Here is a 12370-nt window from a genome sequence, read left to right on the forward strand (position 1 = left end):
CAAAACATTTTCTATGAAACATTATAAAGAAATACTTCTCCACAACTGTACAGGCAAATGTTACTAATTCCCCCCCACAACCTAAAAAGGAAACAATTTTGATTTTAAAAATAGAGAAAAGTTAAAATGAAAATAATCGATAGTTGAAACAAAATTTAATGCATAAAAAAAGTAATCTGTATCTCATTCAAGATATTATGGGCATAAATAATAATTTTAAATACAAAGCAATTCCTAAATTAAAAATAAAATTTTCATTTTAAATTACATGAGTAACAATATATTCTGAAATAAATAAGTGAAAAATACTGGTTAAAAATGGATATTTTCTAAACTAAAATAGGGATATGGGATATGATGACTCTAGATAAAGTGAACTTTTACTTTCAAATGGACTGCTATAAACTACATCTACTCCAAAATAGTTGGATCGTCGTCTATTAGCATATAGCATAGTGAGAAATTTACAAGACTGCAGAAAGGTTTCCAACACACCCAGCAGAGATAGAGAGAGAGAGAGAGAGAGAAAGAGAAAGAAAGACTCCATTACCCATTAGAATTGACGTAAAAAAAGAGTTTAAAACAACCAGCAAAACATATAAGTACGCTCAAAATAATTCGACAGCAAAATTTGTACAGGCAAATAGTGAATAAATTTTATTTCATAAATGAAGAAAAAGATTAAATTATTAGTAATTAAAATTCCTCTAAGATTCATACTCACTCACAGTTAACAATGGAAAATGCTTTGAATATAATAAGGTAATTTAAATGACCATTCATTAATAAAAATTATCTGAATAAAAATTCGCCAATGGTAAAAATTATTTTGAAAAAAGCGCCTGATACCAAAACTACTTTGAAACAAGAACCTGATAGTAGAACCAAGTCATTTCTTGGAAACTTAAGTAAAAAATACATTTCATTTAGTTGTAAAAATAACGCAACAGTTGTTCTTGGTGAAATAAATCATTAAAAAGTGAAAATCAAATGACATACTATATTATATTTTGCATTAATTTTAAATTCTATTATTATTTGTTTTAAATGTCAAGCATAAATCTACCGGGGGGGGGGGTAAATATTCCATCCTAAAGGTAAATTAATTAATCAGTGAAATAGTTAATTTCTGGCCGAATACGGAGTTGCACAAAATTTACATGAAAATTTCTAATGAAGGTAAAATTTTGACTCTAAATAATAGTATTAATATATTTTTAATATAATGTCACCTGAATGTGTTTGAAAAAGATACATAAAATTTAATACTTTTAAAAAATTCCATGCATCTCAAAAAGTTATTCCAATGATGCTAATAGTTGAAGTCCCCTCCCCTTTTAAAATTTGTACTTGTTCATATCAGAAGACATTACTGCATTTTTCTTTTAATAAATATGCAAATACGTACTGAAACATTTTGCTGGTTTAATCTGCGAAAGCAGAAAATGACAAAACAGAAGCTATCAAAGCACATGCATCTTGATGGAGAAACGACCTTCTATACTATTGATACACTTCTGGTACCTTCACTTGATCGACTTGGAAGTTGTTCAAGGCATTATAGCAGGATGAAACAGTTCTCAGACCTACAGGGCTGAGGCGTTGATCGCTGCTTGAACCTGGAGGCAAAAAGGTTGTAGGATGGTTGAACCCAGGTTGGCAGAAACTGGTCTCGGATGTTTTCTTTTGCCTATGCACAACATTTTGTTGCATAGTAGGATTATAATGAACACAATGATAATCATCAGGATTATTATGAGTTTGATACAAAGGCCACTGAGAAGTATCAGGAGATGGATTACATTTTTTGCTATTTTCCACAGCCAAAGACAAGAATAAACGAGAAGGAGAAGAAGCAATAAATGGCCCACTGTCAGGTAAATGAATAGGAGTATGGCTATGTGATCGATCAAAAGGAATAACTGTAAAACTATTGTGATATTGATCTCCAGCATTAGTTTTTGAAAGCTGAGATAATACAGAGGGAGATAATCGTTGTCTTGGATCAACAGATTGTGGCACAAAATTCCTATTTATTTGTTGACCAACTAACCCTCCAAATGTTTTTGATCGTGACCGATAGATTGGAGACGGAGGATTCGTAAATTGGTTTAAATTATTTGCATTTGAAGGAATATTTACATTCTGTGTATCATATAAGTAAGTTTGAGAGGGTAAATCCATATTCCCTACTGGAGTAGCAGAGCGAGATCGAACAAGAACTGGTGTAGGAGGCGGTGAAGATTTAGGAGAAAATATTACGGGAAAACCCAATCTCGATTCTGGATGTATAACATGTGTAGGTAAAGATGGAGGAGTTGATATGATTTGTGGTGGAGGTGTTGAAAGTGGAGATTCATTTTCAACCCTAACAGGATAATATGGAACAGGTGAAGTAGGTCTACTACCTACGGGTATGACATACTTAGCATATTTCCCTGGATGCTGTTCAGACATAGGAACACTAAGTGATGTTTGAGAAACCCATGAATTCCCTAGTGAATGCATAGATGGAGAGCGACTCAAAGAAGATGTAGATATAGATCTGACAGGGCAAAAACTGGCATCATTTTGAGAAATAAATTGATTGAAATTATTATTCATAGAAGCCGAGCCTTCAGGTTGATTATATTGAACCTGTCCATCAGTATTCCAATTGGCCATATGTTGTGTATTTAAGTTTCCTGGTTGAACAACAACATAAACAGGGGAATTGGAGCCATCATTTGAAGAACTAATAAAACTAGATCCTCTGCAATTAGAATTTGGGGGAAAGAAGCTTTTAGAAATAGATGAACCCCTAGGAAGTGGAGAAGTAGATCTAGTATTCCACATGTTGGTATAATTTTGAGATGAAAAAGAATAGGGATAATTCGGATCATGTTGAACAAAGTGACTTGTATCTGGTCCCACAGAGGCATGGGAAAAGGAAGCGGAAAAACCTACTAGAGGTTTTCCAGATATTCTTGCATTTGAGAGGTTAGGATCTTGAAGTGGCTGGGCTCCACACTGACTGTTAGGAATCTGCATATTCCCTTGATCTTGCCTCTGTGGTACTGCTTGGCTTTCAACATTAGATGGAGCAGTTCCCTGAATACCAGGAATGAAGATATACTTTTGCCCGGTCTGATCTGATGATAACTGAAAAAAAAAGTGTTATTTTCATTATTATTTTAGCAGCAATATTTGATAAGATCAACCCTTTGTATTCGTATGTCGATTCTGACTCGCTCTCTGAATGGTGTTCATCATTGTCCCATTCTTGTAAGAAATAAATATTATAAAGGTGGAATAAGGAAAAAACCATATTTTGCCATATATTTAACCTTTATCATAGCCTTTATGCTATTAAAGACTTAGGTAATAGAAAAGGCAGTTTAAATTGTTTCAAAATAAATGAAGTTTGTGGAATAAGTTTTTAAAAAATGCCCTACACGGCTGCAATTAAAGAACATGTGTTTACATTTATATATCATAGACAAACAAAAGTTTAAAATAAATAGTAAACACGTTGTTATATCCTCAGGGATGAAACTTGTTTGGCTAAATTAACTAATCTAATAAAAACAGATTTAAAATAAAGTCAACTGAATTTTTTTAATAACAATAAAAGTTGCTGCGATTGCACCACAAACAGCTGCCTAAATAGGGCAAGTAAAATCTACAGAACTATCTCAAGCTAGAGGAACAGCTCAGAAAGTAAATATTTTAACTAGCAACCCTCATAAGATGGAAATAGAAAACAAAGTAAAAACAAATGAGGGATATTAAAAGCATCAAATGTTGGTTCAAATGGAACATAACCTAATCTATGTGGGTTTGTATCCTGATTTATAAATAGAGACAAACGCCAGTACATCAGATGATGAAGAGACTCTCTTTACTGTTTCTGCCAATCTTAACTACTTTTCTAGTTATGGTTGATCCATTAGTTAATATAATTTTACGTACTTTAATCGAAAAATTTTTTCGATAAATGTCTTATCGATGCTACTATGTTTCATTTTATCCTCATTACTCCTGTTAAGTTAAGAAGAATGAGGTATTCAAAACTATATGATATTGTCTCATCTGATTCGGCTACGATGTAATCGATTTAATTAGTACGAATTAAGATTTTAATTAGATCAATTATTTCTGAGCTTGAAAAGCGAAAACATAAATATCACATCAGAAAGTTCAATTTTTCTTTTCTTTTTTTAATAAAACTTCAAATATGGAAAAAAAACTGATATTTTTTTCTCTTCACTAAGGGGACCTTTGAAAACTGCCACAATGGTAGTTATAGCCCAATTTGTATAATATATGAGGAAACAAACGAAGAAATATAAAGTGTATAAAATATCATTTTTGGGTTGTGTGTTGATGCGAATGTGAAAATCAAAAAATACTTTTGCAATAATTGTGCTCAAGGAAGCCAGTCCTTTTAAATGGACAGAAGACAATTTTCATTTTTTTCCCCCCTTAGAGTGCTTTTCTTAAAATGTTATGAATTTTTAAGATAAACGAATTACAAAAAATTATACCGCTTTCTTATATAAAAATGATTTCCCATCACAGCATAGTAAATTATTTAGGTAGGACAAAGACAGCAACCCCTCCCAGATAATTTCTGATTAATATTTATAATTTAATAAATAACCATATTTTTTCAGCATTTTAAATACTAAAATGAATCCTTATATGCATATAGTCATGCATCCCCAGTGCAAAAAGCAAAACATATTTAGATATTTGAACAGAAAAATTGATGTAACAAAACAGTAAGTATTCCTTACCGGTGCTACATTAGATTGGTGGCCTCCAGACAGTAGTTGAGATGATTCGGGGGTGATATCTAAAAAACAAACATTTACTTAAATTTTCTACTCAATAATTATACCAAAAACTAAATTGATAGTAAAGATTTGTTCTAACCTGCTGAAAAACTTTCAGACGTCAAACTTGTAGTCATACTTGGAGGTAAATTTTTTTCATCAGGTGTACCACTAATACCATCTGATTCTAGAGATGCCTGGCGAGACAATGAGTCTTGAATAAGCTGATTACATGTTCCCTTTTCTAAGAATTCTTGATCAATATAAGCATCCTCTGGGTTCATCTGTTTGGTTGGAACTGAAATGTTAGATGCAGATATTTGATGTTGAACATAAGCTTGCTGAGGTTCTTGAAAGTTTGGAAGTTGAGAAGTAATTTGGGATGCTTCTTGATATTGTTGATTTACTACAGGAGACTGGACAATTTGTGACATCATAGGGGCATTGTTAGAAATATTGACATTTTGTATTTGATTTGGATCTGTCCCACTTTGGGGATGATATGATAATGGTAAATTTGGTGGATGATTTTGCTGAGGGGACATTGTTTTTTGAGGACTCTGAGGATGAATTTGTTGATTAAACACAGATGTTTGATTATTAGATATAACCTGTGTAGAATTAATATTAGGAATCGAAGTTTGAATTGGCTGGGAAGACATTATCTTTTGTGGACTTTGCATGTGTGGCTGTACTTGATTTTGTTGAGATGCACATGCAGCTGCAACACTCTGTACTGGCTGGCCAAAATTATGCTGTGATGAAATTACAGGAGACGACTGCTGATTTGAGATTATAGAACTTGAAGCAATATTTTGTAATGGAAGTTGTTGACATTTTAGTGGATATTGGTTAGATACAGGCACAGATCCATTTACTGGTTGAACAAAATGAGAAGGCTGAGGTTGGGTTTGATTTTGAAACTGTTCAGGAGACAAAACACTACCATCAGGTAAAGTTGGCTGAACTTGATTAGTAAATCGACCAGTTGATGTCTGTGTGGGCAAATTTTGAGAAGGAACATGCTGGTACTGTGAATATGGTTGGTTGGCTGCTTGATACTGGGAGCAAACAGCTTGATTCCCAGCTTGCAATTGTTGTGAATGTAACAATTGATTTTGTAACTGCGATGTTGAAGTGAATACAGACATATTAGGAGGAAGCACATGAGAAGGCATAGAAAGTTGCTGATTTTGCATTTGTCCATGCTGTGATAACATTTGTTGGTTCTGATGTTGCTGTATCTGACCAGTTTGGGCAGATACATCTTGAAGCTGCGATACTTGCATGTGTAACTGGTGCATTTGATAATCGGGTGTTTCAAAGCCTTGAGAAGGAAGCTGAGATTGCTGAGATACAGGATTCATTTGCTGATTTAAATGTAATTGCATTTGTTGCATTTGAGTTTGATATATCTGTTGCTGATACATCTCCTGGTTAATTTTTTGCTGGGCATTCATTTGTTCTGACTGTTGCGTCGACATAGTTTGATATTGATGTGATACTGGAATTTGAACTTGCTGAATAGGTTGTTGAGTTTGTATATTGCTACTCTGGACTTGTGGAGTTAACTGCTGAGGTCTATTTAGATTTTGTTCTTGCTGTGCTAATTTGTTTTGGTACCTAGTCCTTTCTCTGGTTAAATATGATATTTGATTGCGAATAAGCGTTGCAACAGTTCTAATATCTTCATCCAAGATTATGTTATTCTTAGCCTGAAAAAACACATTTTAGAATCTTTTATTATAAGGATAAACAATATCAAAAGATAATATACTTGCTTTACATTTCACACACGCTTCTGAAAGTTTTTAATAACTTTGCTTTTTTACAAATATTTTCTAAATAGGACAACTCTTAATTACAGAGGCGGTGGTAGTAGGAGGGCAAGGGGGCAATTGCCCCCCTGTCGACAGCGTCTTGCAGCGACAGCACTTTTTTTCACACGGTTATGCATATGCCTGCTAAAAAAAGTTTCTTTACTGTAGCGAAATTATGTGGATTCATTATAAATTACTGAAGTAAGTAAATTGTGCAATTGCAAATTAAGTTTATTTAACAGTAAAATATCTGTTTTCTTTCGCAATCTAATTTATAAAGCTACAATTATTACACTACAACTGACGACAAAACAAATATTTGTGGCATGGTAGTTTTTAGCTACACTAAAATAGTTTAACCAAGTATACACTAAATTTGTTAAATAAATTACTTCCTAAATTATTCAAACTATGCATTCAATATTATGACTATGTAACCGGAGAACATATCGTTTTTATTTTTTTCTTTCAATTACTATTCTCGGTAAAAACTATATGATTTCAGATGTTTCTAAATTCTTAGTAGGCTTTATATAAAGATGTCTTGATAAAAGGATGATTAAAATTGTTATTCATAGAATATTCCTATATAACATATTAACCCCTTGACATACGAATTTACTTAACTTCCTAATTACATGGCACATCTTATTTGGGATAATTATTGTTGTTTAATCCCTAGAATAATATAAGGGCATTTGAGGTAATGATGCGTTTTCAAGCGATTTTTACATTTTAAATTACTTAAAACTTCCCCATAATTGCAGATTTAAAGTTAAAAATTTAGTAATTCCACAGCGAATCAGACTCGTCATTGTAGACGAAAGGCTTAAGAAAAGCCAATGCATGCAAATGGGGGGATAAAACTCGCTTTTGGGGAGGAATATTAGCTTGCAATAACTTTGAATTAAGAAAGTAACCATAAGAACACATGTCTAAAAATGAAGATAGGGGAATTCATATTCAAGATCTAATTGTTTCTTAGTAAAATTCATTGGTTTTTTTAAGCCTAAATATATAATGAAAAATAAATACATGGGGATATAATCTTTAAGCAGTCCATTTTTCATAAGAATGTTTTTCACATCTTACATAAAATAGTAAGTTTGTACATATATTTACAAAATACTGTCTCCATTATTCTTAAGAAACGACATCATTGTATCTTTTCCGCATTCTATATTGATCATGTAAGAACTATAGTAAATTTTTTGTTGTATTAAATGTAATTTGTTGAATTTTTGTTGCGTACTTATTCTCCTCGGATTCGAAACGCATATGAATTCCTGCTCGTTGCTGCAATCCTGATTTAAAAAATACTGAAAATCGATTTTTGATGAAAACATCGAATATTTTTTATTTTAGATTTCTGAAAAAGTTTCTTTTATAAAACTTTTTCTTTGAACATTTATTTTATATAGCTTCTGATATGAAATAAGAGCATGCATTTGTTCATTTAGCATGACACGTCATTCTGGCGCAATCTGTGTTTCTATCTATATTCTGCAATCTAGAAAGGAATATAACATTTTTCCTAATTTTAGATCTCAGAGAAATAAAATCTCAACAGTCTCATACAGAAATACTCAAATATTGACAATTTTTTGATGGTCATTAAAAGAAACTGAGAACATTTTTTTTACAAATTGCTTTGTAAAATTTTAACAACGAAAGAAAGGACCAGTATCTGAATAAAAAAAAAGCTAAATAATACTTCCTTTTCTTTACTTAAATGTAAAATTAATTATTATGAATTATTTTGAAGCAAAATGAGAGATATTGTCCTTGTTCCCCTGTCGGCTTTGTCTTGCCTCCGCCTCTGCTTAATTAAACTGTTTTTAAGAAATAATGATGAATGAGAAAGTAAAAATAACGACACTGATTTACAACATAATTGATTTTACATAATGAAGAGAGAAACAAATACCATAGCTTGAGCAACTTCGTCACAATTATCATTTTCAATATCGAATTCAAACTGAATGGCCTCATTCTCTTTGTGCTTTTCCTTTCGTTTCTTTGCATCTAAAAGACGTAGCCATAATTCAACTTTGCTGGAAGTACTTTGGATGCTTTCTTCTTTGTTAACAAACTCCACTTTCAAACCAACATCTTCTTGAAAGAATTCGTGCATCAGGAGGTCCTTCACTGTAGGCCTTTAATATACGAACATATATATCATTTTAAAAAATAGATATTACCATAACAAAAACTAAAACCAAATGTTAAAATAAAAAAGTAAAACACGGGAAACTGTCCAACTGTTCAAATGATTCCTTGTTTATAAAAAGTCTCAGTAGAAGCATTATCAATAAGTAAGCAAGTATATTGTCACTTTCGATACCGAAACACACAAGAGAAAAAAGTTTTTCCAAAACTGAAATAAACAATTATTTAAGATCCATCTTGTTTCAAGAACATTCAGTATGGTTTTCAATAATTTCAACTAAGCAATAAATTCTAGATTATATCTTTGTAAATGATATTGAAAAATAGACAGTAACTTTGTAAATATGTTTGGGGTGCAAATGTATAAATTAACTAATATTCTTTCTGAAAAATTTTTGTTACAAGTTGGGGATCTACATGTTAAAAAAAATAAGAATATTAAGAAGCATACTCACCTATCTTCCTTTGAAGATGAAATGCAAAGACTAATTATCTCTCTTAGCTCTGGCTGCTCAACTTTTTTGAAATTCTGGGGCAAGATACCCTTTAAATAGGAATTACAAATATTAAAGAAATGTCATGGAAATAAACAATATAAAAACATTCATTATAAGAGTTCGCATGATTAAAATATTAACAAGACAAGGCCATTGCTTTTAAAATATAAATTGAGAAAATTTGAAAACACAAACAAAACATTTAAAAAAAAAAAACTGGTACCAATTCTTAAATAAAATTTCGCATATAATATAGGAGCAAGAATAACATTAAAAAGTAAAATTAAGAAACATTTAAGCAGGACAAGATGCTTAAAAACTATTACTAAATGAGCTTAGGTACTTACTTAAGATCTTAAGCACTACTACTTAAAATCAAACTTTCAAAAAAAGAACTTAAAATTGAAAATCATTTTATATTGTTACTATTGCTTGCATCAACCATATAGGGAAAAAAATCAAATTTAGACTCTGGGATTAAATTAATATTAAAAACACTTAAGTGCACTTGAATGAGTAATTTATAAAAAACAGGAAAACAAGATCCTATCTATACATAAGTAAAGAAAAATGAAAGGAATACAACAAATGATTTCATTTTGTTAATCAGACTTATCTAAAAGAGTTAAACATAGTATCTGAAATTGCATTAAAAAATGAGATTTCAAGTAATTTTAACCTTTAATCTAGTTAAGCAAATTTAAATAACACAAAGACAAGGGAAAGTTAGAACAAGCAAGAATTTCAGAAATGAGAAAATAAGTATACAGGATTTTAAAAATAGCAATATTTAACAACAAAAAATTGAATACAGAATTTTTTTTTAATCCAACGTAGAAAAATAAAATGACTTACACATACAATACTGATATAAGTACTTCATATTTCAAAGAAAACATCCGAATAAATTTAAATTATTCGAAACTCCCATGACTTTATTGTAAGAGCAATGAAATATCTACAGAATCTCCAAATGATTAAAAATATTCTGTTTATTAACAATGATTTGCTAGATACTAATAACATAGTCAATTAGGAAATTTTAAAAAATGAATAAGTTAAACAGCATCTTGAAGAAAATAATAAATCTAGTATTTGGTCAATTAATTGCAGCTGCCCCCCCCCTCCTTTATTTCACATGCAGAAAAAAATTTCAGCTTAAAAAAATTCAGTTTAAATATTTTGCCATCTTCATTTTATTACATAAAAGAAAAAATGAATTCAGATTATATAAGGGATAAATTGTTTAACTTTTCTTAACTGTTTTGAATAGGAACAATCAGCAGGGTCAGTCTCATTGTGAGCCCCTATGAAATTAAGCAAACAGTAATATCAATACCCGAATTCCACATAAATTGGGGATTTTCCACATTTGTATTATATGTGTTCTTGGTTCGGCCAAACTGCTGCTCTTCAGAGTTGAAATATTTTCTTTGAAATTAGAAAAAGATGATTCCAACCAAGTGTGGAAAAACATAATGGATTGAGACTTCTTTTGAGACCCTACTTAAGCAAGGTTCTCAAAATAAACAACATTATGTTACGCAGATTATCCTTTATGTTATGCAGATCCAAATCCTTTATCTATGTAAAGAAGTACTTGTGAATCTATTCAAAGATTTACGACTTGCGGGAATGGGGGAGGGCGATGATCAGCTTAGTAGAAAAGGGGAATAAAATATAATACTTAATTTCACTTGGAATTTCAGAATTTCTCATTATATGCATGCAGATGAAATGATATAGTCTCCTCACTTGAACAGACTGAAAATCGTATTCTAGAATTATTAAATATGACCAGAAAAATATTTCTATTTTCACTCAGTATAATGATTTTAAGTAAGAAATGCTTCAACTATTTTTAGAAAAGTATAACGAAAGTCGATTTGATTAGAGGTAAGCACACTATTATTTATTTCACTATTTTCAACTTGGTTTTTCAGTTGTAAATATTTCCATTTATTAATATAATTTGTAAGCTGAAAATATAATAAGTTATTTTGGATTTTATTTCGTAAAATTTCAAATACAACTGTTCTGACAAATATATACTAAAAACTACAGCAAGAGGGTAGGAACTCCGGAAAGCTTTGCAAATACTTAAAGGTAAAATTTATAAATCCATATTGGCATTTGAAATGAGAAATATAAGCTAATTCCTAATAATTTGCAAGATCAAATGCAAAATTAATGAAAATTAAGTTTTCGCTTGAATTTTAAAGGATCCCACCCCCAACCGAGTCAGTCAGGTTATTGTCATTAAGGAATTTGCATGCTAACAAGCACATTACATTTGAGATTGTATACCCAATCATTAAAACCGTTGATTTAAAATAACCACCTAAACATGGCAGTCGGATTTTGTATCGAATTCTTGTGTCTAGTACATATACAAGTGTTTTAGAAGCAAATCATTGTACATATTTTTTAAAATACATTCTTTGGGAGAAAGTTGAAACTGCTCTCTCATTGAAGTGAGCATCGTTCTTAGAGACAAAAAATAATTTTAATGACATTCAAAATAAATTTTTTCGAGTTAGTTTTTCTCTTAAATACCACACAATTTCTATCAAAATTTAGATATAAAAATATGAAGCAATTAAATAAAAATAAAAATTAAATTATGAAGTACATCTTAAACACTGTAACATTTTTTTTTTCTCTTTTAAATATTACTGTAAAAGATAATTTCGAAGATTAATTGATATTGTAATAATAATCATAAGAAATAATAATATCATGTTCAATCACGAAATTATAGATCAACTACAAAAATACAAAATAAAACATTAACTTTTAGACAAACTGATTCAATTTTTTGCCTTTTATTTTTAATTAAAATAAAAAGTTCTTATCACTCCAAGAAGCCCATAATGGTGTCTTTACCTTAGCAATCATATTTAGAAGTTTGATCTCACTCACTGTATTCCAACAAACAGATTAATAATTGTCTACTGAGATGGCATTTTTCTTCCTCTTCCCTCCAAAAAAATATATCACATTTAATAACAGTTAAAAATTGAAAAAATAAGTAAATAAGTTTGAAATTAAGTTAAATTTTGGGAAG

At 30.6% G+C, this 12370-nt stretch overlaps 1 protein-coding gene across 3 annotated transcripts in view; it reads right to left on the reverse strand.

Moving 5' to 3' along the window:
- Nucleotides 1-12370, reverse strand: part of LOC129960139 (serine/threonine-protein kinase WNK1-like) — a 177632-nt gene that overhangs the window by 64931 nt on the left and 100331 nt on the right. For 2 of the 3 annotated variants that reach the window (XM_056073315.1, XM_056073314.1), the window contains exons 6-10: nt 9262-9350; nt 8565-8793; nt 4918-6532; nt 4779-4837; nt 1525-3141 (exon numbers count right to left, since the gene is read on the reverse strand). In XM_056073315.1, the coding sequence (XP_055929290.1) occupies nt 1525-3141; nt 4779-4837; nt 4918-6532; nt 8565-8793; nt 9262-9350 (3609 nt within the window). The remainder of the gene's footprint in view (nt 1-1524; nt 3142-4778; nt 4838-4917; nt 6533-8564; nt 8794-9261; nt 9351-12370) is intronic. The other variant, XM_056073316.1, reaches the window with a different exon arrangement.

This window comes from Argiope bruennichi, chromosome X2 (genome assembly GCF_947563725.1).
Source record: "Argiope bruennichi chromosome X2, qqArgBrue1.1, whole genome shotgun sequence".
In the NCBI taxonomy this organism is placed as follows: Eukaryota; Metazoa; Arthropoda; class Arachnida; order Araneae; family Araneidae; genus Argiope; species Argiope bruennichi.